Below are 26,879 nucleotides of genomic sequence, written 5' to 3' on the forward strand. Positions count from 1 at the left end.
CGATTTTGCGGAGGGAGAAATTTTTATCGAGCCAAGTGACTCACCCTGCGGTAGAATGCTACTTTATTCAATTTGCGGAATCCTCGCGTGCCTTTGCAATTCGAATTAGATTTTAAGCGAATTAATTATTTCAACGGATATCTGGCAGGAAATGAGATTAAGTAGAAAATTCTCCGAGTGCTTTGGATGCAGATGATTCTTTGCTGACGTACTTTTGAATAATTTACTATTGAATAACTGCGTATTATGCGTAATCTTTTGATGTAAAATATCGAGAAATTTAATTATAAAGTTCTCATGGTTTAAAAATTCATTAACGCTCAATGTTCCAAATTTTACTCCACTAAAATAATTTATGAATATTCTAGCACGGTTCCGAGTACACGTATAGAATTGATTTTTTTAAATGTGAAACTTGGAAAAACTTGGAGGATAATATAATCTAATGTCGCCGGGACGAAAAAACCGATTCACGGTGTCTGTGAAATGTCATCCTTGACATCTTTGGACAAAATAGATATGATCGAACAGGCTGCAGTATTGAGAAAAAACCGCGTGCACATTCCCCGGTCGGGAACCGGTCGTGGAGTCTCCTCCACCGATTGCGCAATTTCAGAATGCGCTTACTTTATCTGGACCTTTATCTCGATACGGAATATTTATAACATCAAAGGATATATTGCGACTAAATAGTCTCTAATGACTTCTTAATCCGTTGAGAGCATGTTTTATTCTATTTTACTTAGATGTGCATAAAAAATTGGAAGGTCCTTAAAGTTAAAGGAAATAAAGAGAAACGGACGATGTATAATTAAAAAGAATGAATTAACAAACGTAAGTTTCAAGTAAAAGAAATAATTCGATCGAGGAACTACAAATTCGATAACTTTAATCCATGTACGTATAGCGATAGTTTCTTTTTTTTTTTTTTTAATACTTTTATTGATTTGTTCAAATAGAATAACAAATGTACAAAGAAAGTAGAACAACAGTTGACAATTCAGTAAAAGCAATTATATGTCGAAATGAACAAAGACTATACGCCATAAATGCTACGGGGAGAGATGTTAAACATATCGTATCTCAGGCACATTAATATATTTCTTCTAATTTGGACATGTACCAGTTTCACATCTATAGATACATTATTTTACGCGCTGACACATTTGGCTAATGAACGGAAACATTTCTAGTACACTGAAAAATTAACTGTTGATTCAGTTGCTTTGTAACTTTCGATACCCTTTACTCGAAGCAAATGTTTATCATTCGAGTATGGAAATAAATAAAAAATGTTTATACAAATACACCATCTGTTTTCGTAAATAATACTAGTGTTATAATGTAAAATCCACTATTCTTGTACTGGCTGGATCTACCAAGTCTTTATACATATATGTATATATAATATTTTCTTTATTAAATAGAGAACGTCACGCGCGAAAAAGTCGTAACTGTGAGCAAATATACACGCACGCGATACAAGTTCCGGTGAAAATTTATATTTTTTAAATAAATTAACGAGTAACATTCGATACGTTGGGTTAACTAAAGAGATTATTAAATTTGCTAAATTTTTATCTATATATTACATTTAAAGGAACATATTTTCCGTTACTTGAACATTTGTTTAATTAAGTCAATTCAACTATATAATATTTCAGGTGCAAATATACACGATAATCTTACTTAAATCTATCAACTATGTAGAAAGTTTCTATTAACATTGTAAATTTCAAAGTCTTATCAATATAAGAAGTTAATACTTTCAATAGAATTACGTCATTGCCGGAACTTGCATATAAAGTTATACATATATTACGATACGAATTCAATACGTACATAATATAGGTATACATATGATTTACGAAAAATATTCTGTAGTAAATAGGTATTATTGCGATATCAGCGGTCACGAACAATAACAAGCTCAGAATCACTATTTGCAATCTAGGAAAAACGTTTTGTTTTCTTCCACATTTCATAGAAATATATCGACATATGCTAAATATGCATTTAATTTTATGTATAGAAAAATTCGGCTGATCAACTTGGTTATTGCAAGTGATTAAATTGCAGTAATTTTCACTTAAAATTAAATAGTGCTCTAGGAAGACTGAACCGAAGAAACTAATCTTTGTGATTACATCGGTGGGTCCATAACGTGTATACGCTCTCGAATGAAAAAAAAAAAAAAAAAAAAAAACGCTTGAACGACGATACAGCGATTGTTTGTTCTTTGCATACCCTCTACGTTACATTTCTAATCGATTTTTACATTTCATTTAAAATACAGTATATGTATACATTGAAATCCATTATCCTATAGTAACAACTTAAGTCTAATATGTACCATTTTTGTTATTTTATCGTTTTAAAGTGCACATTGCAATTACAACTTGGCATCAATATGTATATATGTATATATCAATATGTACTTATACGAAAAAAGTCGGGCGATGTATACACAAAAATATATTACATTACATTACAGTAATAGTTTAATATGCACAAAAGCGGTTCGTAGATAGTATAGAATTAAACAAAGACCTTATTCCGCAGTACATTAAAAGATAAATTATCGTTATGCATAGGATTCACGCAAATTATCTTCAAAAATGAGCAAAAATGCCGCGACTGGTATCGATTATCTATATATAAGTTTTAACATCCTCCCCTCCCATTCAAAAGAAAGGAGAACAGGAAAAGAGAAGACAGATTATAACTACAAAAAAATAATTTTAAGAATCTAAGCGTAATCCCGTGAGCAGTTTGTAGAAAGACAATTCTTTTGAAAGTAGTACGTGCTAATAAAGCTGCAAAGTTTCAAGCTAGGAAAGCATTCTGCTTCCATACATAGATATCGATATTTCTAACACGTACAATCGTTTCAGTTTTCATCTAGGCTCGTAAGTCTGCTTAAAACGCTAATATCTACACATAATACGTAATTTATAAAATTCTAAAACTGAAAACTCGTTAAATACTTCCGATATACTAAACGTCGTACTCGAAACGCATATCGATATGATGATATATATAGATTATGATTGTGAACGGCTTCTGAGACGAATCTCCATTTCCTCGAACAAAAATTCTTTTGTATTACTTTATGAAAATATAACGAAGCGTTGTTGAACGCTGTTAATACACATATGTTTTCTAACGCTCGTTGCTGTGCCCTTGGCGTTCTGTGCAATATTTAACACGTTCGAACGAAATATCGATGATGATAAACCTTTATCTATATATCTTAATATACAATTGCTTGATTACATGTTGCACCGTATTAACACACTTCTTACAAATGTCCTTTTAATCATGCACTCTCAAAATATCAATTTCACAAGTAAGAGTTTTTCCGATTTCTACACTGAACTGATCTGATCTGATCACTATAGTTTATCCTTTTATTAGCAAATTCATATTATTCAACGTTCACTTTATACAATATAAAGAAACAGTGATTTTATTGATATTATCGCCTACCAATTTGCACAAAAAAATTGCGGACATTATTATGTTGGACGATTATTGTACGGTTCCACTTTCTATTTATGGTAATTATTTTTCTCGTTTATGTTCTTTTTGTTCTTCCGACGATTCTTCACGAACGGCTAAAACCATCCTTAACATTAGAATGGCCAATAATTTGTCTAAAGGATCCATAAAACCTCGTTGAATCCATTTTGGTATCGTTGTACGAGCATGAGAGAATCCTAACTTTTGCAAAATGTAATCTATTCCATAAGGCTCAATGCTTTTACCAGCCCACGAAAGTAACCTTTAGTATCAAGAATAAAGATTACGTCATACATAACTTAATAGTAAAATAATGACAAATGTCATCATTACCTTACAGTTGGTTCAACATGCCACGTTTTACACCTGTACGATCGCCAATCTTTTATGAACATTTCTGCTGGATCAAACTGCTTACGTTTCTTCTCGTCTTCGGAAGTAATCGTTGTTGTAGCGGAAGTACTGCCAGTGTTTGAAGTTCCGCCTTTCTTTTCTTGAGGATCTGGACTGTGCGCTCGTGCACCCATATTCTATAAATGGTTACACAACAAATACGATTGAGAAAATAAATTTTCATAACATGTAATTGCTTCAAAAAGATATAAGATATATTTACCACTTTCTCTTTTTCTTTTACATATGAAGTAATTAAATCATGAAGGAAGAAAAAGGCCTCTGCGTCTACCGTAACAAAAATGTGGTCCTCAAATTCCGTTATGAAACTACATTCAACTAGTGGTTTTTCACCTGTTAAAAAGCGATTTTTATACAATAAATTTTATAGAATATTCATCTTGTACTAATTTTAACATTGCATTTTAAAATATGGATTAATACTTTCATGATGATATACATATAACTTTTTAAATAATCCAAAAACTACGTATCTATGTGTCAATACAAATTCGTCAATTACAAATTCATCTAATTTATGTAATTAATTCTATACTACATTACATGATTGTAACCTTTATGCTTTTCTAATATAATACTGAAATATAATATTTCACAATGAAAATTTTTATAGAATTATATTATTAATATTATTAATATTAAATTGATATTAATATAATTAAATTATTAATATTGGACGGCATTAGTCTTATCCTTTTATATTAACAAAAACTATATACTACAACTTTATTATTGTAAGAAATGTATATTTTAAACATTAATACCGCATTAATAATTTTATTTTGTGCGGATCATGCATACTGAATATGAATTTGATCATATAGATTAGCAATTACAAAAATTTAAATCTAATCTTTAGTACTTATTGAACATTTCATGCAAAATAATTTTTAATATAGTACTCTATATGTTAATAAAGCATTCAATAACCTGGCACAGTGTAGAAATCAACCCATGTTATTAATTCCAAATTAAGAATGCTTCTTACCAAGTTTTATATAAATCAATTCTCTTTTTATACTTACTATATAATATATGTTTAGGAGCTCCTAAAAATATACAAAGGAAACAGTTGCAACACATAATTTAAAGAGAAAAAGTTCCTACTGCAGCTTTCATATTTATAAGTACAATCGTATTATATATTAAACATGCGTTATCAGACGCATATTTTGTTATATCATTAAAATTCTTAAATATTTTGACCAAAGTTGGATAACAGTACATAGAGATGTTACGTACCGACAACAACTGGAGTTTTTGCGGTTTGCAGATGTTCCGTTTTTAGATGTAACTGCAATGATGGTAAAGCAAATATAACTTCTCTTCCATGAGAATGTTCTTGTAATTTTCCAGAAGTTGTTGATGTACTTCTCCCACGAGTTATATTACTACTATCAGACGTACTGTCTGTTCGTTCTCTTTCAACACACGGAAACCGATCTACAGCTGTACATTAAAGTGACAGACATTAAGGTACTTTCATTTATATTCTACTACTATCAAAATAAATTTATTTTCAATACATTTATAGCGTACCGTCTATTTCACTACTAGCAAACGCATAATGAAACCATTCTTGTAATGATTTAAATTGTGGTGGGAATAATACACTACGACTGAATCTGCAAACAGTAGCCATAGAGTGGTGTCTTGCATGTTGTTCTTGTTGTTGGCCTAAACTGATGGTCAATGTTTGCACAACATGAACATCACGTGTATTTGGGGCTGTCAAAAATATCATTATTAAACCATTTTGAACAAAACACAAATTTTAGTCTGTTATACTTATATATGATATTCCTTACATTCAACGCTTGGAATTTCTTGAGCTTCGGTAGTGAAACTAATACATGGTTCTTTTAGTGAGAATAGTGCCCAACTTTTACTTTTGAAATTAATTCCATGGAAACACGCTAAACTAATGTTGCAGCCATGAAGTTCCATTGTTCCTCCAAGTACAGTTCCTGTTGATGGTAAAGAAAAGCTTAAACTACCTAACTGCAAACCAGCTACTTGGGCTAATACACCTTGCCAATGTCTGTGATGACGAGCATCTGTCACTGTAGTTGTTTGATTTGTGTTCCATGGACCTGTAGTATATGAATTTAGAAATAATTCCATTATATTGATTTGAAATGCACATAGCTCAACTATATTAAATATGTAAGTTTACCTTCATTAGTAATTTTCCTTCTTTGAGTTCTTTTTCTAAAGCTACTATTATTTACTCTTTGATGTCTTGGTTGTAAGGAACTAAACACTCGTTTACTACTTTTAAATTGTTGACTGAAAAACTCATCTAATTTATAATACATTTTTAATAGATCTGCTGTTGTAGATTTACTAATCATAATCTGCAATTGATCCCAGCCCAAGTCTCCATGCATAAAAATTACCGCAGGTCTGTTAGGAGTGATATTTAAATAAAAGATTATATAAAGATTTGTTTAATTATTATCTAGTAATTATAAAAATATAAATATAAAATAACCTTCTCGTTGGCATAAAGGCATCTCCATTATTGTTACGATTAATTTTCCATTCATCCCTTAATGTAACATCCAGTGAAGATACTCTAGACATCAATACACTTGTTCCCATATAATCCAATCGCAATTCTAATGCAAACAGTTTTAAACCTACAGTATGATCGGGTTCTATACCAGGTTCTTCTCGAATGTGTACTACAAGTATATACATACATAAGTAATACAATTAAATTAGTAAAACTAATATATTTTTTAGTATAAATTTGAATATCAATAACATACTGTATGTATCAATTTCACTCAATTCAATGACACCACCAACAATACCACCCTTTGCATCCAAACTAGAACCTCCTAATCCAATGCCTATATATAAATTCTTATGTCCAGTGCTACCTATAGACAGTCTTCCATCAGATCTAAAATCCTTTGTCATCCATGTAACATTGCCCATGACATTACCCATGTTCATGTGAACATTCAAACGTGTGAAATTTATGGCGAATAGTACTAATGTTTCCCATGCAGATTCTCTTAATTTAAGCTCTGACGTTTGTTTATCAGAAGTAAAACTCCATCCTCTACCGATATCTAGTATTAACATATGTATATTGGTATTAAAAATTATTTGAAATGATTGTTAAACATTTTGTAAAGTACCTTTCAATCGTGCATGTTTCGGTATATCACTTTCTAAGCTCAATCTTAATTTGTCTCTATTCAAAGTTGGACTTCGTTCTGGAGCACTTTTTGATAGTACATCAGTACCGTGTCGATCATAATGTTTTAATAAAGAGCTACCCATAACTGCCTCTTCTTGATTCAGAGAAGGACTACCGTCACCCTCAGAATATGCTGTACCTGAACTTAAATCTCCTAAAAATAATCGACGTACTATACTACGTCTGTACCACGCTTTTGGGAAAGCCAATATTTCACTTAATCTTCGCATATCATATTTAAACGAAGCAGATCCAATGTCAACAATTGCTGAAAAATTGTGTAGAAATATTTCATTAATCCCTTCGGCATGTGTTAAATAACATTTGGATATAAGAAGAAATGATACATACTAGAAAACCGAATAACTGCACGACTAGTATCTGACATCTTTTTCAATTGTTCACTTTGAAAATTTAATTTACGACTTCTTGACATATGAAATTTTACAAATGCGACATTAATACTTAAAGAATCTTTTCTTTCGCTATCCGATAAAGGTGACCATTGTGCTTCTTTTAACCCAGTTTTCTTCCCACCACCATAAGGATGAAAAATATAAACAGAAAAATCAGCAAGACATCCAGTAACTGATAATCCACCAATCGCTGAACCAGCTTCTTTTCCAGTAGGTTGTGTACTTGGAGATTTGTACTCTCGAAATTCTATGAGTTCTTCTTCTGCTCGCTTGGACGAAAACACTATATCAAGGGACGGCAATTGCAAAATACATTCCACCCGAGAAACCGGTAAACAAGAGAATCTGAAATGATGAAAAATTATAATGACTAATAATTATAAATAAACTAATAAAATTATTTGAAAATTACCTAAACGTAGAAGGTTGCATATGAAAATATACTATCACATCGACAGGGAAACTCGCATAAACATAATTGCTGTTTGCTGCAGTAGCAGCCCAAGATGTGCTTTCCGCATTTTCCAATGGAAATACTGTATTTGTTTGTGCATTGCTATGAAAATGGGTTTTACTTGGAATCGGTTCTAACGTTTGTTCCAAAAATTCAAGGATATGTGGACTTATTATAGTTTCTTCTGGTATACTTTGAAGAGTCATCCAAGCAAATAAACTAGCCTTCTTAGTACTAGATTTTTTAAACGCAGTTACTGATGAAGGATTAAGCAAGCTATTGTCTGATGATACACGGGGAGACGCAGATTCTTCTGGAAGTGTTTTAGATTCATAATGTACCTGTAATGAAATTAATTTAAAAAAAAATTAATTTAGAACATGTAAATACAAGAACACATGTACATATGTGTACATATATGTACCTTTAACATCTTATATATATGCAACAACATATTTTTACCTTTACATCTAAGCCAGGAATATGAAAAATTGTTAAATCTACTAAAGGTACATTCGTGTGTTGTAAATATCGTAGTCGAGATGTACTTGCAGTGGATGATTTTTCTTTGCTACTTAAATGTTTCCTACTACTACTAGGACTGCTTGGTTGAAATTCAAATGTACCTCCAGAACATGATCGTTCCTTCTTCATTCTACTCATACTGGAAAAAGATATTCATTTATATTAAATGCATAAAACACGCGCAATAAACATTAAATTGGTTAATAGATATATATATACATTTTAATTTCATCTTCTTTTCCTGGATCTTTTGTGTGGAGTACACATTTGCCACTATTAATTAGAACTTTTACATCAAGTTCAAAGTCTATATTAGGTTCTTGAGTTTTCTGAGGTGTTATGTACGGTGACGAAGTTGATGAGGATTGTTCTTTTCCAAACGAATCAAGTAGTGGTGCGCTATGAAAATTAAAACTTAGAAAACATAATATATTATATTCATATCTTATCTATATCATGCTGATACATACTTTCCTTCCATGCTATCATAACTCGATGTGTAACTAATATCTCTGCTTTTTTTTCTTAATTCAACTCGTTCTCCGTCTATTTCAATAGTTTCTGGCCACTCTAATTCTCCTTCTGGCAAACTTAACTCAGAACCAGCACTCGGAAGCGATGATTGTCTACATAACATCATTATTTTAAAAATGGTGGTAATAAATATATTAGAATTATTTGATAAACATACCTGCCCATTGTATGTGTGTCACTAAAAGTAACACGTGGTCCGCCTAGTCCTCTCACACGAAGGGAGGCAGATCTTTAAATTAATATATATCACCACATAAAATTTTGCGAAAACAAAGATAAAATATAGTTTTTATAAGTGATAATATATGATACCGGCTTGGACCGCTTCTAGGACTGCTTTCATAACTAGCGGAATTTGCTGAATTGACTTCTAGATTCATATCTTCAGGACTTTCGAGCTGATTTTCGAGTGTTGGTGAAGGTACAATAAACGAACGCGATCGATACGTATTCGGTTTTCCACCCAATCCTAATTTTCCTTTTATTCCTGAAGCTTTAACCGACTGTCTCCTTAACTTCTGGATCATATCTCTATAAAATTTATATAAAAATTTTATTTTTACGTACTTAGTAATGTGCTGCATTATATTTCATAGCAATCTAAAATATGTTTCATAAGTTTATACCTTCTAAAATCTTTGAAAACCATAGCTTCCAACTCATGTAGACGCTTCATTTCTTGTTCTATTGTTCCGTGAGAAGCACCCAGTGACCGTAGATCGTTTATAATTTTTGCCTGTTCATTCATCTCTTTTTCTATTAATTTTGATCTCTTCTTCGCATCAAGCGTAGGATCAAAAACAAACGCTGGTAGACTGTCTGTCCAATTTTTAGATTTCTTCATTAGTATACTCTCCTACAAACATTCAAAATTCGATTAATGAACAATACACATACCATTACGCAGTTTTAAATAAAAAAAAATTTATGGATATAAGAAAATAAAAAAATCATGTATTCTATAAAAATAGTCTTAATAATTGATATCTAATTTCTAATACATTACCCAATAAAAGGACCGAAAAAGTACTATAGGATAAAATAAATATAATTAAACCATACTTTTTTCTTAACCTGGCTAGTACTATTATCTGGCTGATCTGCATCATCGCTATCATAATCTGCAGGTACATGAATATCATCTTCTTCAGAACCAGTCAACATTGTTAGTGTATGTCCAAGTGCTGACAGTTGTTGTCCTACATTAACATCTAGATGAATATCGACACCTTCCATTTGCCATTGTACATTTAAGATCCACTTGGCATTATCTGAAAATAATTACATTGCATTATTCATTCCCAACAAAAGAACAAACAACAAATAAAGTTTTATTCTTATTACCAGACTTATCTTGTTTTTGTGCAATTGTTCTACTACATACTTCATAAGTGCCTTCAGATACCATACATAAATTCATTATACTACTATCAGTTACATCTGGTTTCCAATCATCCAGAGAAGTTTCAAAATCATCAGCAAATCTTAAGCACAAACCCATAAATCTGTAAAATGATAATGTATTCATAATCAATTCGTTCATAACGTTTATTAAGATTTGAATAATTAATAATAACATTATACCTTGCTTTACTAACTAAGCTACCACTGCTGCATGCTGATATGCTTGTATTTTCCAATGTCACTACTACAGCACCCCTTGATTCGCCATCATACAGTCCTCTGTTCATACCCCAAGTGGGTGGCAAGGGATTAAGTGGTAAACAAATACCCATATCATCTACAGTCAATTGCAAAAACAATGTCCCCAAATGAGGAGCACTTAATTGACTCGTTATTTGACCAAATGGAACTTTTTCAAATACTTGCTGTGTGGCGGTTAAAACCTCTTTATTTAAGTTAGCTCTCTTCTCGTTCCAATATTCGTACGCGTTTTTATAATTTAGCCAAACAAGTATAGCTTTATCAATAGCCATTGGCTGAATATATATTAATGGACGCTTTAGCGTAATTAATACTACTTCCTTATCTTCACCTTGTGCCGTTTCTTCTTGAAAAGCGTTTCTTAATCCTACTCTGGTATTAAAAAAGGCAAATTGCTGAAATTCTGGTTCTGCTTCTTCAAATAAAACATTTTTTAATAATTGTCCGAGACTTAAATTAATGTCAACTTGTGCTTTCCCAAATAGCTTCATGTATGGATTTGGTTGAGTAGCGCCAGAAACATTTTGTACTCTATTAGATAATTGAAGTTCAACAGCTCCAGTTTCCAGTCGAACTGCCGAATTCGTTGGGGTTGTTGCCGTCAATTGTATCCTCTATATATAATATGAAGAATATTAAATATTACAAATTTCAAATTATTCATATTAATATAACACTGACCTTAATGCGAATAATTAAAGTAAATAATATCCTTTTTACAGTCGTATTACTTGGCTCTTCATCTTCTAACCACAAAGGAACTGGTTTTTCTCCACCATAAACTTTTTGTACAACTTCATTTACTTCTTTCATGAACACTTTTTGTACGAATACTAAATGATTAAGAAGATCTGTAGTCAATGAATGTTCAAAAACACCGATGTCTGCCGTTGCACTAAGATAGCTGCCTTGTCTTAATACAACACCATCTACAAATTACAAGAAGGCTAATTCAATATATCTGTGTCATAAAATGTATTACACAAATCTGTAAAATATTAGATTACTAACCAGCTAATTTACTATCATTCATGTTACTGTTACCATCTTGAATATATTCTGCAGATACATGTACTTTAGGAAGTTCAATGCTAGCTTCGGAAGGTAAATTTGCTTCCGTCACTTGAAGTTTCGTCGTAAAACTCAAGGTATGGTGAGGTAGATCTATCGTAAACTTAGCTTTACTACCAGTTATACCAGAACTAGTTACCTGATCCATTTTATATTGTGCTTGTAGAGATGGTAACAGCGCTGCTGTTATACTCAAACTTTGAAATATTATATGAAATTGCATTACGATTGGCTCTAACAAACTAGATACAACTTGTGGTTTTTCTAAATCAACTGATGGTGCTGGCGCATAATGATGTGGACTACCAGGTACTCCAGTATCCACCTCGTCCTGTTGTTGACCTCTGGACATTCTTGAGGATGTTCTTGTTACCCTAAGTTCCTGAACATTTTTTATTATTTAGAATTATAACGAATTTAATTACCATTATTATCATTATAAAAGATGAAATTATGTATTTACTTGTAAAGTCGATGATAATTGTTTACTGCCTCTGGTCATCATACCATGTAAAGCTACTGGATGTTGTGGAATATCTATATTGACGGCGCCGACAGTCAGTAATCCACTATTCTTATCTTTTTGTCGTCTGCTAATACTTGAATACAAAGCTTGTGATTTGCCCACAGTTACTCTAACAACCGTTTGTTGATTAGGTGCAACACCTTCTAGTAAAACAATCATTGTTCTACCAATTTGACCAGTCAAGCTACATTCTAAGCTGGCAGGCCTTGATTTCTTGCGGCATGTAAAACTTGCATGAAGACTCGTTATTTCTGCTTCAAGTTTCAATCCACTGAGAGTAGCTAATAATCTGGTCCTGTGTATTCGAGCAACTCCAAAAATAACTAATCTTGTCCGTTCTCCCGTAACAATATCTATAATATATTGTTATATATATAAAATTAATGATAAAATTTAGTTTTAAGGTAAGTATTAAATAAATTAAATTAGTATTAACTTAATTCTCGTGGAAGTGGCACAGGCGTTGAACTATTTTCAGCATTCAGTCCTTTCTCAATATCTACATCTTTCGTTTCATTTAATAATTCATATTTTCGGCCACTTTTATAATGCTCTGAAGTATCCGCTGGTATGGAAAAACGATGTGTAATAGTCTTAGTCTCTGGCCGAGTAGCATATAAATCCAATAAATAGTAGATCGTTTTCCAGCATCGTGGCGTTAAATGTGTTGTATCTTTGCATTTATCGGGAAGTACACAAAATTTGTCTAAACCAGATCCACTTGGACTCGCTCCAAAATTAGGAGTTATTACTCCGTCGCTCAAATTAATGTATCCTTTTACGCTTTTTCCTGTACTACGTAGTTTTTGAGCAAAACTTTGCGGTCGAGATCGAACACTCGCACCAGGTGATATAATTTTCGAAAGATTGGGTTCAAAACTATTACGAAGTAATGGGACATCTATCTTTTTACCTTCTAACAAAAGTTGCTCTTGTAAATCAGATGCTGTTAAAAAAATAAGAATATGTTAAATTCATATTTAAGCATGTAGTTAATAAAAAATAAACAAAATAATGTTTACTTGAAGATGATCCATTTTTTACTGCTGTATCATTAACAATTAAATTATTGTTTCGTTTACTTTCTGGTTGTTGTTCTTTTAGTTCCATTTGTGTTTCTTTAACATTTTGATACATATTACTAATTTGATGCAATAATCTGAGAAGAGGCATGTTTACTTGTTGACTAATGTATCGTATATTTAAACTAAAGTTCACAACTGTACTTGTATGTTTCTTCAATTGGCCCCGAGATATATATAATACAGTTTGCTTCTGAATCATATCATCTACCGCCATATCAGCCATTTTCTTAACATCAATATCAATGCCGATCTTCTCGCACAAAAATGCTGGTGTCTCTGGTGGTATATCCAAATGAAATTTCGAATTTCCTTTCTTTGTTTGGTACTTATTACCTAATACATTGATTTAAATTCGCGATCATTCCCATTTTGAATAATATTTGAAATTGATTCTCAAGCAAATATTCTTTTTTACATACCCTTTCTTTTATCTGTTACTTTTCCGAATTCACTGACAACTATGTCAATACGCATAGTTTCCATATTCCCTACTAGAGATAAATTTGATCCTAATGAGTCTAAGGAAGATACATTGTTTATATTTCCTGACCCAATGGCAGATAACATTTGTTGTGGCATAACAGATAAGGAAGATAGAAGTGGTTCAAAAATTAAATGTGCGTCTAAAAGTCTAAGTGAATCTTTCATAGGATAAAGAAGAGTACCACTTTGAACATCAGAATCTTCTGTGTCATCTGTTGTCATTGTATTGATCTTAGAATCCTGAAAACATATAATCATTATATTAAATAAAGAAACAAACAAATATACCCTAAAAATAGAACAAAAATTCTTAAAATAATTCATATAGTAATATATCAAATAGAGCTTGTTAAAGGCAATACATTCAATTCTACAATAAATTTGAAGTACCTTTAAAGACTTTTGCTCTGCACGAAAGACCTGAGATGATAGGAGTAATGAGAATGTATTGTATTATAAATATCTTTTCTTGAACCTTTTTATGTGTAATAGGAGATTTTGCTTACCCAATTTCCTTTTAAATTGTTTTTATCATTATCCTTTATAAATTCTTGTTGTTTAGCCATCCAGCTATACAGATCTTCACCAGTATTTAAAGGTTTATTGGAATGATGACTTGTAGGAGATGTAACTTGGTCTAAGCTTCCAGTACTATGTTGACTACCATGTCCACCTCCAGAATAGATACTTGGATTAGAACCCAATTGATGAGAATGGGAAATGTGAATTTGCGGTGTCTTCTCTTCACGCAATGTGCCATAACCTAATGTAAAACTCTACTTGTATATACATTATTTTTATGCTGTTAAAAAAGCACAACACATTAACTGAGGAAATGAAGCACAAAATACTGTTAGAGGAATAGAAATTCAGAGTTAGATAAACAGAAACAAATATAAGATAGATACTTGATAAGCGCTACAATGAAGTAAAAAGCAATACACGTGAGAAACAAACAAACTGATATGATATGATAGTGCTAGTCATATAGTGCTAAAGTTGAAGAGCAAGGCGATACAAACTACAAAGAAAATTAATGATATATATTCATTGCAAGCAAAACAGTCTATTCAGTAGAATATTCATTTCAAGCATTTTAATCTTTTACTTTCTTTGCCCAGGTAAACCTTTCATCAATAAATTGAATAAACTTCCAATTTACTTATATCATACTAATGTATAGACTGTTTGTACATAATCAATTAATCGTCTTGCACTTACTTATATTATTTGGTTCCCGAGTTTGATTGAATAACCCACCACTTGCAAGCAATGGAAAAACAATACTCGCTCGTGTACTAGCAGGCATTTGCGTGGGTTGTAGTGATTTTCCTTTCTTTAGATGAACTACTGGTGGAGAAGGGGAGGTTAGTGAATCTGGGCCTGGATCCGGTGTTGCTATGGGGGTTGTATCTTTTCCCCGAGGAGAACTTACAGGAACCGTCAAACCATCACCACAAATACCTGGTCATTCCATATCAAGCCATGATTTTTTTTTAGAAAGCTGATGACTATACTGTTAATATATGTTTGAAGAAGCATATTGTAACTTTAATAACATATAGTGCTATATTTTTCACAGAATGTATTTGGTACTTCTTAAATTTCTTAGGTTTCTATAAATAGTATTCTAAAGACTGTAATTAAAACTTAAGTAGGAAAAATGTCTTATATGCAAAGACTAATAAGGACTACTATACTTAAAAATTTGATAAATATTTGATTTCAAGATTTTTTGATATTAAATATCTAAATAACAATTATAAAATAAATAACTTGTCCTACATGTAAATTAAGAATTTTGATAATAATATTAATGAAGAGAGAAAATTGGACAAAAGTAGTGTAAGCAAGCACATATTATACATGTATACATAATTTATATGTAAACATCATACAAGTTTTTAATAGAAGATTAATGCTGTTGTGTGAATACTTCACAATCACTAATGCTAAAGACACATACTATAATGTGTCTATATGAGAATGCAGATTAAGATATTAAGCAATTATTAAAATTATGATTTAAAGCAGATGCTAAAAGCTGCAGGTGTATTAAATTGAAGTTTTGCAAAATATCAAATAATCTAATAAAGTTATATCAATAAAAAGATACTATACCAATTATCTTCATAGATTATATGATTAGAACCTTGTTTTAATTTAACTTATAATACCTGTACTTTTATCTTGTCCAGTCTTGGCATGTGTATGCTTGTGCATATGATCTGTGTGAATTAACATAGCACATTCATCTGTGACTTCCTGATCATCAACTTCTCCTGCGCTACCCTCACCATCAGTCAGCAAATTTTCCTGTACATGAATAAGTCAAGTCCAAAATGTTTATTTAATATCTTCAATAATGAAAGTCAAAATAATTTATTTGATCATAATCAATGATAAACGAAATAAATATCAAAGTTTTAATTTCCAATAAATCAAAATATAAAAAAGTTATTGGATAAAGAATTGTGAGAATAGTTTTCAGAAGATTTTGGTTTCAGAAGTTTTGAATTTCACAGGAAGTCTTAAAATTATAACGTAATTTTTACATATATATAATATTTTCAGTTAAATATTGCATAAGCCTTGAAGGAACCTCCACCACTTAAGATTCATACTGCCAAATACTACTAATTTTTACTTACAAGGCAAGATGAACATTATCTTATTTAAACACAATATAAATTAAGTAAAATACATATGTTCATGGCATACATAAGTTCTGTTAATAAACACATATGCATCATTGCAAAGTATTAGCACATTATATTACATTAAAATAGAGTTAATAGTTATTAGACAAAGCATGTAAGTATAAATTTATTAAAGTGAAAGTAGATTTTTATATAAAAATGGTTTGCAAAGATATTGTGTTAGAGCTACTTCTTTGAATATATTTTGAAAATTCTTACTGAATTTTACATTGCAATCATCATCCTGTACATCCGTGTTTATTTGCTGAAAAAAAAAATTCTCTACCAAATTATGTTCCCTATAAAATATATTATGAACTTCTGAATGAAATAGAAAGCTTCCTTTTTGATGTACTATAATGCTATTAACATAAGAACAATTATATTTTAAAATTATTGCCTAATAAAGGATAAATGAGAAATATTACATATTAGAAAAGTAAAATGTTAATAATTATTTAAAGAAAAATATTAATGTAAGAAATATAAAAGGAACAAAGTTATATGAAATTCCATTCCCATTCTAATTTAATTTTTAATAAGGACATTTAAGTATAAAAATAAATAATGTCCATACCTCATCTGGGTCTGAGACTGCAAATGTGACATTCAATGGTTTAACATGTTTGGTTTTGTAATTATGTTCCAATAATAGTGGAGTATAGAGAACATTCTTCCATTGTCTGCTCAATACTATAACTCCCTAATAATATATGGATGAATGCATATATGAAATAGCTTAAAAAAGATTAAAGTATATTTATAATATAACTTACTTGTCGAAGTGTTGATAATAAAGGTAAATCTGACTCCTTTAAGTTAGCTTCAATGCTTTTTAATTCATTTAATAAAACATAATTTTGTAAAATTGTACATAATTGACAAGATGGATCTTCTTGTAGTGTTTTCGCTAATGGGGTTAATCTTCCATAACGACTCTATAAAACAAATAATAACAATTTTGCTAAATATAATAAATTTAGCTAAGCATACAACACATACATAAATACATACTTTAGTGGGCATGTGTGTCGCTTGAACATCTAATGCTTCTGCCATAAGACAAGCAACTGTAGCAGTTGATCTTCGATACATAGTTCTAAACATGTGTACAATTCGAATTGCAAACTTATTGCTAGGATTCATCCAAGCATTTATAGCAGGTGATGCAGTACTTAGTAGATTCCAATCTAATCGAGTATAATCAATTTTTCTTGTTATGGGTGTACGGGGTGGTGCTGCAAAATTAAACCATACTGTTTTTAATTCTATAATACAAGAAACAGTATTTCCATTTCCTGCTTTTGAGGCGAGACTAGCACATGTTGCACTAGTATTTATTTGTGCTCCATTATGCAAGTTTGTCGAAGCTGTTTCTGGCTCAACTATAGGTACAGTAGAAGCTGTAATATAATAAATAATGTAGATATATAATATTTATTAAGAATCACTTAATTTACAAAACTAAATATACCAGCTGCATTGTCTAATTCTTCTTGACTCTTTACACTATCCGTATAAAATATTTCGGCATCGACCTTTTTACTATCGTTTCCGTTTTCTCCTTTTTCAAATTGAGATCTTTTTACTACTTTCAATTTGACACCTTCTAAACCACATTCAAACATTATAAAACCCAATCTATCTTCTCCACTACCGAGGGTAAATTCTTCTGTTGCTTGTGGAGATCCAGATTGTTTCTGGAATAAATACACTTCTGATGAGTTTTAGACAATATATAGTACTAAGAATAAATTAGAAAAGATGAAAAACATACACTTTTCTCTTTGTCATCTGTAAATTGATGTAAATAATAATCAACACACTTTAGTGGAGAAGTTATTCTAGTACATGTGAATAATACTCTTGAATAATGAGCAGGAATTGCTGTTATAACAGCATCTTTTAATATTGAAGATTCATTTCTAAGTCTACGTAATTGTGAATGAGCTTTCCCTATTATATCAATTGTTTAAATTAGTGTTATACAATAGTTTACAGTTATTACAGTAATATGTTACATAATTTACCTATATTTAGTGTAACTACAATTTCTTCTTGCTGTTTCTCAGAGGTTTCTATGTATACTGTTTCTCCACTTCCAATATCTGCAACCACAGCAGCAGTTTGGTGCCCAGGTAAAAATGCCTTGCTAATTTTGTTAACTTTCTTTTGATTCGGCAATACAACTGGTTTATGAAATGTTTGAACTACTTCTCGGGCTTGTTTTCCAATATAAAATCTTGCTGTCACATCATCAAAACAGATGGCGAATAATGATACACATGTTAAATCACGAATGTTTTCAAGAGCAGAAAAAGATATAATTTCTTCAACAACCGAGGCTTGCAGCAAAGTTATGCTCATCTAAAATTGGACATTAATATACGTATGAAATATTTCATAAAAAAATTATATGTTATAAATTATTAATCACCTTTGGTAAAATAATACTGCCCTGTACTTGTGTCATAATACTTTCTTCATATACGTTTGTTTGCAATGCAATTTTACCTGTTATTAAACAGTATGAATGTTAACAAATACACATTTATGCATTACAAAAGGAACTGAATGTAATAAAACTAACGTTTATCGTCACCTTGACCATTTTTTATATTTCTTTCAGCAGTAGATCGTTTTGAACTAGTTTGTACTTGACTCCAATAAGATAAACTTTGATCTTGTTTTAAAATATTAGCATCTTCAACCTTTCCAATGCATTCATGGTGAAGATGGTTTAGAATAGTTAGTGGGTGTAAAGCAGCTAATGTTGGTATAATAGCATCAATGAAACGTTGTAACGATTCTAGTATCATAGGACTTAACATGATATCTACATCTCCCTTAAATTTTACGATAACCGTTGTTCGTGATCCATTTTCATGTTGCACAGTTAATAATTCTTCCTTGTTATGAGTTGTATGATCTCCTTCTCCTTAATGTAACAATACAATCTTCAGGTATACATATATGTATTTAAGATAATTAATAACATAAAGCTACTGTTTATTACCTTCCATATGATTAATAGTTGTATTATCCCAAAGGTATGGATGTGTAGGAGTTTTATTAGATGAGTTGGCTACAGGTGAACCATCAGATCTTGTAATCATTTTTAGCGAAGTAAATCCTTCAGTAACAGTTTCGAATTTCGGTACATATCTGCCACCAACATAAACTAGCCTACCATCTTCAGTACGTTGAAAAAGTGGTGTAGTAAATGCAGCACTTCCTGCTGGTATTGATGATTGACTCCAATTTGAACAACGTATCTAAAATTGATTATATATCCCATATAAATTGCATCTCTCAGGCACATTGAAAATTTAAGATTTCCGAGTTTCAAACTACCTGAGTTAAATGGCTAACGTAGCTTGACATGAGAAGTGGAGAATCAACAATTGGCTTATTTACTTGCATATGTAAATTAACAAGAGTAACATCTTCTTGCGAAGATACAGCTGATATGAAACTAGTAGAAGAAACAGAGTGGCTATCGGATGAATCACGTAATCCACCATTTCCACTGTTTGAATCAGTTTCGTTTTGAAAGCTAGTATTTCGATTTACTCTAGGACTTCGTTTCGTACTTATCGCCTGTGGTTTTGCTCTCTCTAAAGTATGTGCTTTTTCCGATACGGAAACATTCACATTTGTTGAACTTTCTACAATAGACAAGTCTGATGAAAACTTTTTTTTCATGCTATCATTACGATTTAATACTGAGCCAGATCCAACAATAGATTGACGTAAACTTGATGTGCGACTTCCGCTCAAACCGTGACTTGTGTCCTCATCAGCAGAATAAAAAGCTTCTGAATGATTTTCTGAAGACATAGATATTGTCCGTTGAACCTGTAAACATATAGAAAACTTAAAATATAATTAAAAATATTATTTAATTATATTAATTCATTAATCTCACTTCTTGTTTTAATTTTTCTTCAGACTCTGATTTTACATATAATGAGTGGTGAGAATCAGAAATGTTGATACTATCAACAGTTTTTATGCTTGTTTGCATCGATTCAGAGAAATTTATTTCTGTAGACACTACTGGTAGTGATTGCGGACTATTTGATTCAAATGGTTCTACATCTGATGCATTGAAATAGTCAACCGCTAATTTAGAATCAGACACACTACTTTTTGGAGCAGTTTCGATTTCAGGAACACTTAAGATTGATTTGCTGCGTTCTGTATGCAATTTTGAATCTGAATCTAATTTTTGCGGTAGCTGTACAACAGGACTCGCGTCAACTAATCTAGAATATGGAACATCTTTGACACTGCTTCCACTGCAATAAAAAGTTAAAAGTTAAAATTTATTAATATATAATAAAATAAAAATTAAATGTCTAATCTGTGAAATTTGGTAGCAATCTTTATATTTATTTTTATTATTATATTATTAAATATAACATATTAGAAATAAATATTAAAAAATAAGATATTTTCTATGTTAAAAAGATAAGCTTGCATGAAGCAGAAAATTTTCATGGAGACAGAACCCACTGAAACATAAGATACATTAAAAAATTACATTGACAAATAGCAGCATAAATGATATATAATTTTTATATTTTTGTTTATTATTACGCAAAATTTTTATTTGAATTTTTATTATTTTTATAGTTATTCTAAATATAAATGTGTATATTATAAATTCAAAATTTAGCGTATTTGTGCAATCATGCAATATTTAAAGAAATTAATCAAATTATTAAAAAGCTGCTTCAAAGCTATTCCAAAGATTACCGTATCGATGTATACGAAAATCTTCTGCCCAGTAGTTTCCGTTCCCCACTGCATGCAAATGGACTTGCTGATGCAGTAATTAATTTTGTACTACTAGTTTCTTCGATACCGGAATCTTTATTATGATCTGTCACAGACCTTGGTCGTTCAACACCCTTTTTCGAGGTTTGTGATCCATCCTGCGTGGCAGTTATTTTTACTCCAGTAACAGGATAATCTTGTAAAGACACATCTTGTAAATTATAAGGTGATGTATGGAACACTAGTTGACCATTGTGCAATATAGATTGTCCAAATCCTTTTTCTTTTCCGGATTCGTTAATTCTACGATAATATATGAAAAAAGTAACAAGTAGTTCGTCGATAAGTTAATAATTACTAGAGTAATTAATAGATTTGTACCTGTATGCAGCAACATTTATGCCATCTTGAAAATCATGGTAGCTTGGTTTAAAAAATCTTAACCCATTTCGATTATTTCCAAAAAATGCGCAACCGCCTATACAACCACATCTTGTTGCTTTCACACCACTTTCTCGAGGCCATAAAAACCACAAACGTTTTGTGGCCTCATCATGTAGTTTTAAATATTTATTTTGTATTAAATGTAAATTATGTTCAGGAGTTGGAAGTGAAATAGCAGCTTCTAAGATTACTGGTCCTAAAGCTACAGATCCTACTTCTAACCAAATGTCAGATCCATCACCTAAGATATATAAAACAAATAACATTATCTTTAACTTTGTATTTCTAAAGTTACATATATCTGTCATACCTGACATACGACTGCTTGCATTATTATGTGATCTGCCACTACCAGCTGTGTTGGTATTACTTGTATTTGCAAAATGGTCAGCTGCTGATACAAATTGTCTTATTAATATTCTTGGTAAAACACCAGTTACCCCAGATTTTACTTGTTGACCATGAAGATTGCAGGTTGACATGCGAATTGGAGATATCCAGGTATGGATAGTAGTTCCTACTTCTTGAAAATATAAATCAATTGCATCAACTGCTACTCTAGTCATTCTATATTTTATATCTTCTGAACTAGGGCATCTGTAACAATATCATAATATTATTGTCATTAAGTTTACAAGCATTAAAAATTATTGCATACCTGTAATGTTTGTCAACATCACTATCAGGACATTGTAAAGGTGGAATACCATGATGGCAATGATGTGGTAGATCTGGAGGACGTAAGCTGTTTTCATTATTTTTTACCATTAATAAAAACGTTTCCAAAGATATAATAAGATGATGCAGTTGGGGTGAACTCATTTTCCCAGTCAATTTTCCTAATTGTACTTCGATTAACCATGCATACTCCAAAGTCTCTTGATCTAAATTTCTTCCTTCGTTACTGAACATTGCATGCCCTCTAACCTGCAATGCACTTAACATTAAATGTCCCTGATTTAAATGACGTTCTTTATTCGAACGAACGACGTTATCGGTGACTAATGCGATCGCTGGCGATAGGAGCAGCTGAAGCTCTGTTTCTTTATATTTCTTTTTCATTTCAAATCCAAATCGTTCCAAAAGTATAACTGGACAAGGAGGATCATTTTCTCCACAATTTTTCACTAAATGAGCTTGAATATCATGCATAGTAATTCCAACAGTTACTTCTAATGGTCGATAATCTCTTGGATCAAATGGTTTTGATTTTGCATCCTCATCTTCTACAGATTCAACACTACTATTTTGCACATCTCTGTCTTTACTTCTTTCTGTACTTATCGATGTAGGATTTGTTCGACTCTGCTGCATATCGGTAAACGTTTGATAATCGCCAAATAAGTTTTCTTTTAAGTGTATAAAATTTTTTAAAAGTGATCCATATAAAATTAATATAGATGGGCCAATCTCAAGATCTAAACTAACTTTATCAGGAGCTATAGACTGTGGATCAAATTTCTGATTACCGTTTCTTGTCCAATGAAGGCCTGGTGATTTCCTGCATCTAGGAATTCTCATTGGAGATAAAAGAATTTCTTCTTTCTCTGGTGTTGTTATATTTGCTTGTGGCGTAGGTCCCAATGGTGGACATGGATGATATGTATAATTGATACTTAATGCCACAATTGGTACAGACCAACAGTCAATCCAACCTGCTCCTTTCTGACAAACATTTCTCCACTTTTTGTTTTTGTTCAATTCTGACAAATATATATGTGATCCATCACGTGTCATAATCTTTGCATTTTTATTCAAAGCTAACAAAATTGTACGACTTGTATTGACTTCAGGTAGATAAAACGAAAGATCAACACTTTCACCTTGAATCCAGAAACGCAAAGGTATTGTAATAGGCAAATAATCCACAAATGGAAGATCAAATGATAGTTCAAAAAATTCCCCACAAAAAGCAATGTGCGCATTTTCTTGATTCTGTGATGAACAATCAATCCAGTTATATTCATTACATAATGTAATTATTTCAAATTCTTTTAACAATAAATTGAACTTCCACGTATAAGGTACAAAATGTAAAATGTCAGGTCTGGCTTTACTGGCCCAATCATTAATCATATCTTGAAAAAATTCTTTGTGCGAATAAACTAAGTTAGCTGTAGCTTTACATCCAGTTAAATTTAACATCCATTCTTGATGATCGTTCCACTTTATTGGGTAATGACACTTAACACCAAACTCTAGTGTTTCGCTTTCAACTAAACTTCGATATTGCAAACTTGTAGTGGCTTCCAAGTGTAACAGTTGACCTGTTATTTTTGTAGTATATCCATCTTGTAAAACTATCCATGGCATAGTGATCTCCAGATATGATCCAGGTCCTACATTTATATGAACTGCATTTGTTTCCCTGTTTTTACTAAAAAGTATATCAATTGTAGCTTCATTTAATGTTGATAATCTTATATCAAATGATTGAACTTGTCTTTTCTCTCCAGTAACAGGGGTTTTTGTAACTTTCAATGGTTGGTAATCATTAGGGAAAAAGAATTTAAATAAATGTTCTCTTTGTCTATCAGCCCATGGTCCATAACTGAAATCAGTGCCCTTTCCACATTTAATATCAATGCCCCAGATTGGTGGCATAGCTTCAACCATGTCTCCATTTACTAATTGAATCATTTGCGGCTGTTCAGGAACAAATCCAGGTTCATCCATGTAGTAATAAACTTCTATGTTGTTTGAACTTAATATAACAAACCCTTCACCCATATATCTAGGTGGATCATCTACCATTCCTGTATACTTTGGACTAGGTGCTAAAATAACTTTGAAATTCTCTGCTTTACATTTTGTAAAATGCATGAAATGATCGTATCGAGATGCTGCCGGTTTCGTAGAGTATACAAAATGCGCTTCTTCCACAGTTATTGACAAGGTTGTTGGTATTAACCGATTACCAAATACCAATCTGCCCTAAAATAACAAAACATTTTAAATAACAGCAACCGGAGATATATTGAAAAATATCAATTAATTTATGTACTAACTGTGCAAACATCTAATTTAATAACAGGTATTAAATCTCTCCATGTTCGAGCTATAACATGAGCTTCTTTTTTCCTAATATTATCAACATGACGTGAAACATCCATTGCATTTATTTGTTGACGTGTTTCATGAGTAGTATTACTAAATGATTCTGCATCATGATCATCACTATTAACATTGTGATTTTCCTCATCAGGAAACATTTGTGGTGTAAGACCAAATGTTTTTTCTAATTGTGCATATAGCTGACAGCGATTATAAACATGCAATTCAAAGCCATTTAACATAACAGAAAGTCGCGTATCGGAATGTGAAAGATCTAGAAGAAAATTTATTAAAAACTTTTATACAAATTTATATGTTATAATTTCAATCAAGCATAATACAATTGTTTCTATATAAAATACCTTCAGATACATCTTTGGGAACATAACTCCGCCACCATCGAAATATAAGCCATCCATCCTGTACTCTGATACTATAGTCTGTTGTGATATAAACTATATCTCGAAACATTATTTTTCCACTTAGTGCACTTAAAGTAAAAGAGCCTAAAAATAAACAGTACATATTACAATTTATAATAGTATGTATATTAACATAAAATAAATTATTCTTATAGTATTTTTTAGGGACTTACCTACTTTAACATATCCATCTCTAATAACAAATCGATTTAATAATTTTGTTAATATGTAACCAATGACTCTGCTATTATAGTAAGCTATATAAATAATCCATGAAATAGCAGATACTAATGAACAAAGTAAATATATAAAACTGCTATCCATCTTAAGGTCATCAAGGATGACATGATCAGAATAGTTCCAAAAGGCTGGTTCAATTCCAGAGAAAGATGGAACTGTAACATTATACAGTTCATTCTCCTCCATGGTGATGTTGTTTCTTTGTTACAGAATCAAGAAATATTAGTCATTTTGTAATTAATCACTGAAACCATAAAACAAACATATTTATAAAAATAATGAAAATACAAATATTTCTGTTTAATATACTTAAAATGCTTTGCTTGGAATTTCATAAATATAATCTATAATTTATCATAACTTACTACTTTCCATACTAATTTCTTTCATTATAACGTTGTCCAATTTTTATATATATATATTCAAAAGTTATTATGTACATAATTGGAATCAAAAACTTAAAAAGAAAAAAATTTGTAAACATAACCTAATCAACTGACTATAATTAAAAAAGAATTTAATGATTTATTCAGTAATATTTGTAAACATATTATTTCAGTATATTTAGTATTTTGCTCTTTATATATGATACTGTTAGCAGTTAACAAAATATTATCTACTAATGAGTAATAAAGAAATAAGGATCGTTTAAAGATTTGTTATCAACATAAAATAGCGACTATCACAAAAGGTAAAAGATAAAATATGTACTTTGTTATATATTTATTGATACTTCGGGTTATTTAAATGATTATCTACTTATCAAAGAAAGCAAAATATCTATTGTATGTGTATGTATGTATGTATGTGTGTATATATATATGTATATATATATATATATAATACAAACTACATATTTTAAAAAGTACTTTATGAATAAATACCAGGACGAATTAATTTATTCAACTAATTTACCTTTATTCGATAATTATATAAGAATTACACTCAATTTTTGTTGTGTCACTCATGGTTTTGTGTTTATCGGTACATCAGTTTTAATAGATGTCACAAAACTGTCATCAATAGACAGCGACACACATAACCACACATAACCAGTTGATTACCAGCACTAACTATAGATTTGGTAGCGACACCATAGATAAGGTACAAGATAGAGTTCATATCCTATGGAATTTCAGATAACATTCAGAAATACCTGTTACGTTCGTTTGGTTAGTAATGTTCTAGTTGTCCCTTAGATGGCATGAGCTAACCTAAAAACAAAAGTTCGCGGGAAAAGCAGATTAAAATTTGGATTGCAAAAAATTCAGTATTGATTAAGTTAAATCATTTTTATTCATTTTTATAATAAAATAAGTGAAATAAATA

General features: G+C 31.0%; 2 protein-coding genes across 13 annotated transcripts in view; one reads left to right on the top strand and one right to left on the bottom strand.

Annotated features, from left to right (window-relative positions):
* Positions 1 to 26,879, top strand: part of LOC126920911 (uncharacterized) — a 71,231-nt gene that overhangs the window by 41,359 nt on the left and 2,993 nt on the right. The gene's annotated exons all lie outside the window — the stretch shown is intronic.
* LOC126920890 (transmembrane protein KIAA1109) lies at positions 1,082 to 26,634 on the bottom strand. 12 transcript variants are annotated; one of them, XM_050731771.1, is made up of 51 exons: positions 26,466 to 26,634; positions 25,484 to 25,794; positions 25,251 to 25,394; positions 24,843 to 25,162; positions 22,493 to 24,768; positions 22,145 to 22,431; positions 21,772 to 22,075; positions 21,508 to 21,693; positions 20,537 to 20,909; positions 19,963 to 20,466; positions 19,625 to 19,883; positions 19,199 to 19,546; positions 19,046 to 19,122; positions 18,639 to 18,975; positions 18,386 to 18,564; positions 18,083 to 18,308; positions 17,623 to 18,011; positions 17,385 to 17,546; positions 17,186 to 17,311; positions 16,087 to 16,225; positions 15,131 to 15,373; positions 14,416 to 14,672; positions 14,300 to 14,329; positions 13,846 to 14,149; positions 13,364 to 13,759; positions 12,778 to 13,287; positions 12,279 to 12,694; positions 11,756 to 12,197; positions 11,426 to 11,673; positions 10,664 to 11,358; positions 10,424 to 10,584; positions 10,142 to 10,350; positions 9,706 to 9,935; positions 9,392 to 9,610; positions 9,237 to 9,308; positions 9,016 to 9,171; positions 8,765 to 8,944; positions 8,483 to 8,684; positions 7,979 to 8,361; positions 7,502 to 7,911; positions 7,089 to 7,418; positions 6,711 to 7,019; positions 6,431 to 6,623; positions 6,113 to 6,342; positions 5,745 to 6,029; positions 5,476 to 5,664; positions 5,179 to 5,385; positions 4,962 to 4,985; positions 4,139 to 4,269; positions 3,856 to 4,052; positions 1,082 to 3,784 (listed from the first exon to the last, which is right to left on the bottom strand). In XM_050731771.1, the coding sequence occupies exons 2-51, from the start codon at positions 25,734 to 25,736 to the stop codon at positions 3,565 to 3,567; spliced, it is 14,967 nt and encodes a 4,988-aa protein (XP_050587728.1). In that variant the 5' UTR covers positions 25,737 to 25,794; positions 26,466 to 26,634; the 3' UTR covers positions 1,082 to 3,564. The 12 variants fall into 12 exon arrangements, with proteins under 12 accessions (XP_050587728.1, XP_050587722.1, XP_050587723.1 ...); XM_050731765.1 differs by having other exon boundaries at positions 19,211 to 19,546; positions 21,370 to 21,693; XM_050731766.1 differs by having other exon boundaries at positions 10,154 to 10,350; positions 21,370 to 21,693.

Source organism: Bombus affinis, chromosome 10 (genome assembly GCF_024516045.1).
Source record: "Bombus affinis isolate iyBomAffi1 chromosome 10, iyBomAffi1.2, whole genome shotgun sequence".
Taxonomy (NCBI): domain Eukaryota; kingdom Metazoa; phylum Arthropoda; class Insecta; order Hymenoptera; family Apidae; genus Bombus; species Bombus affinis.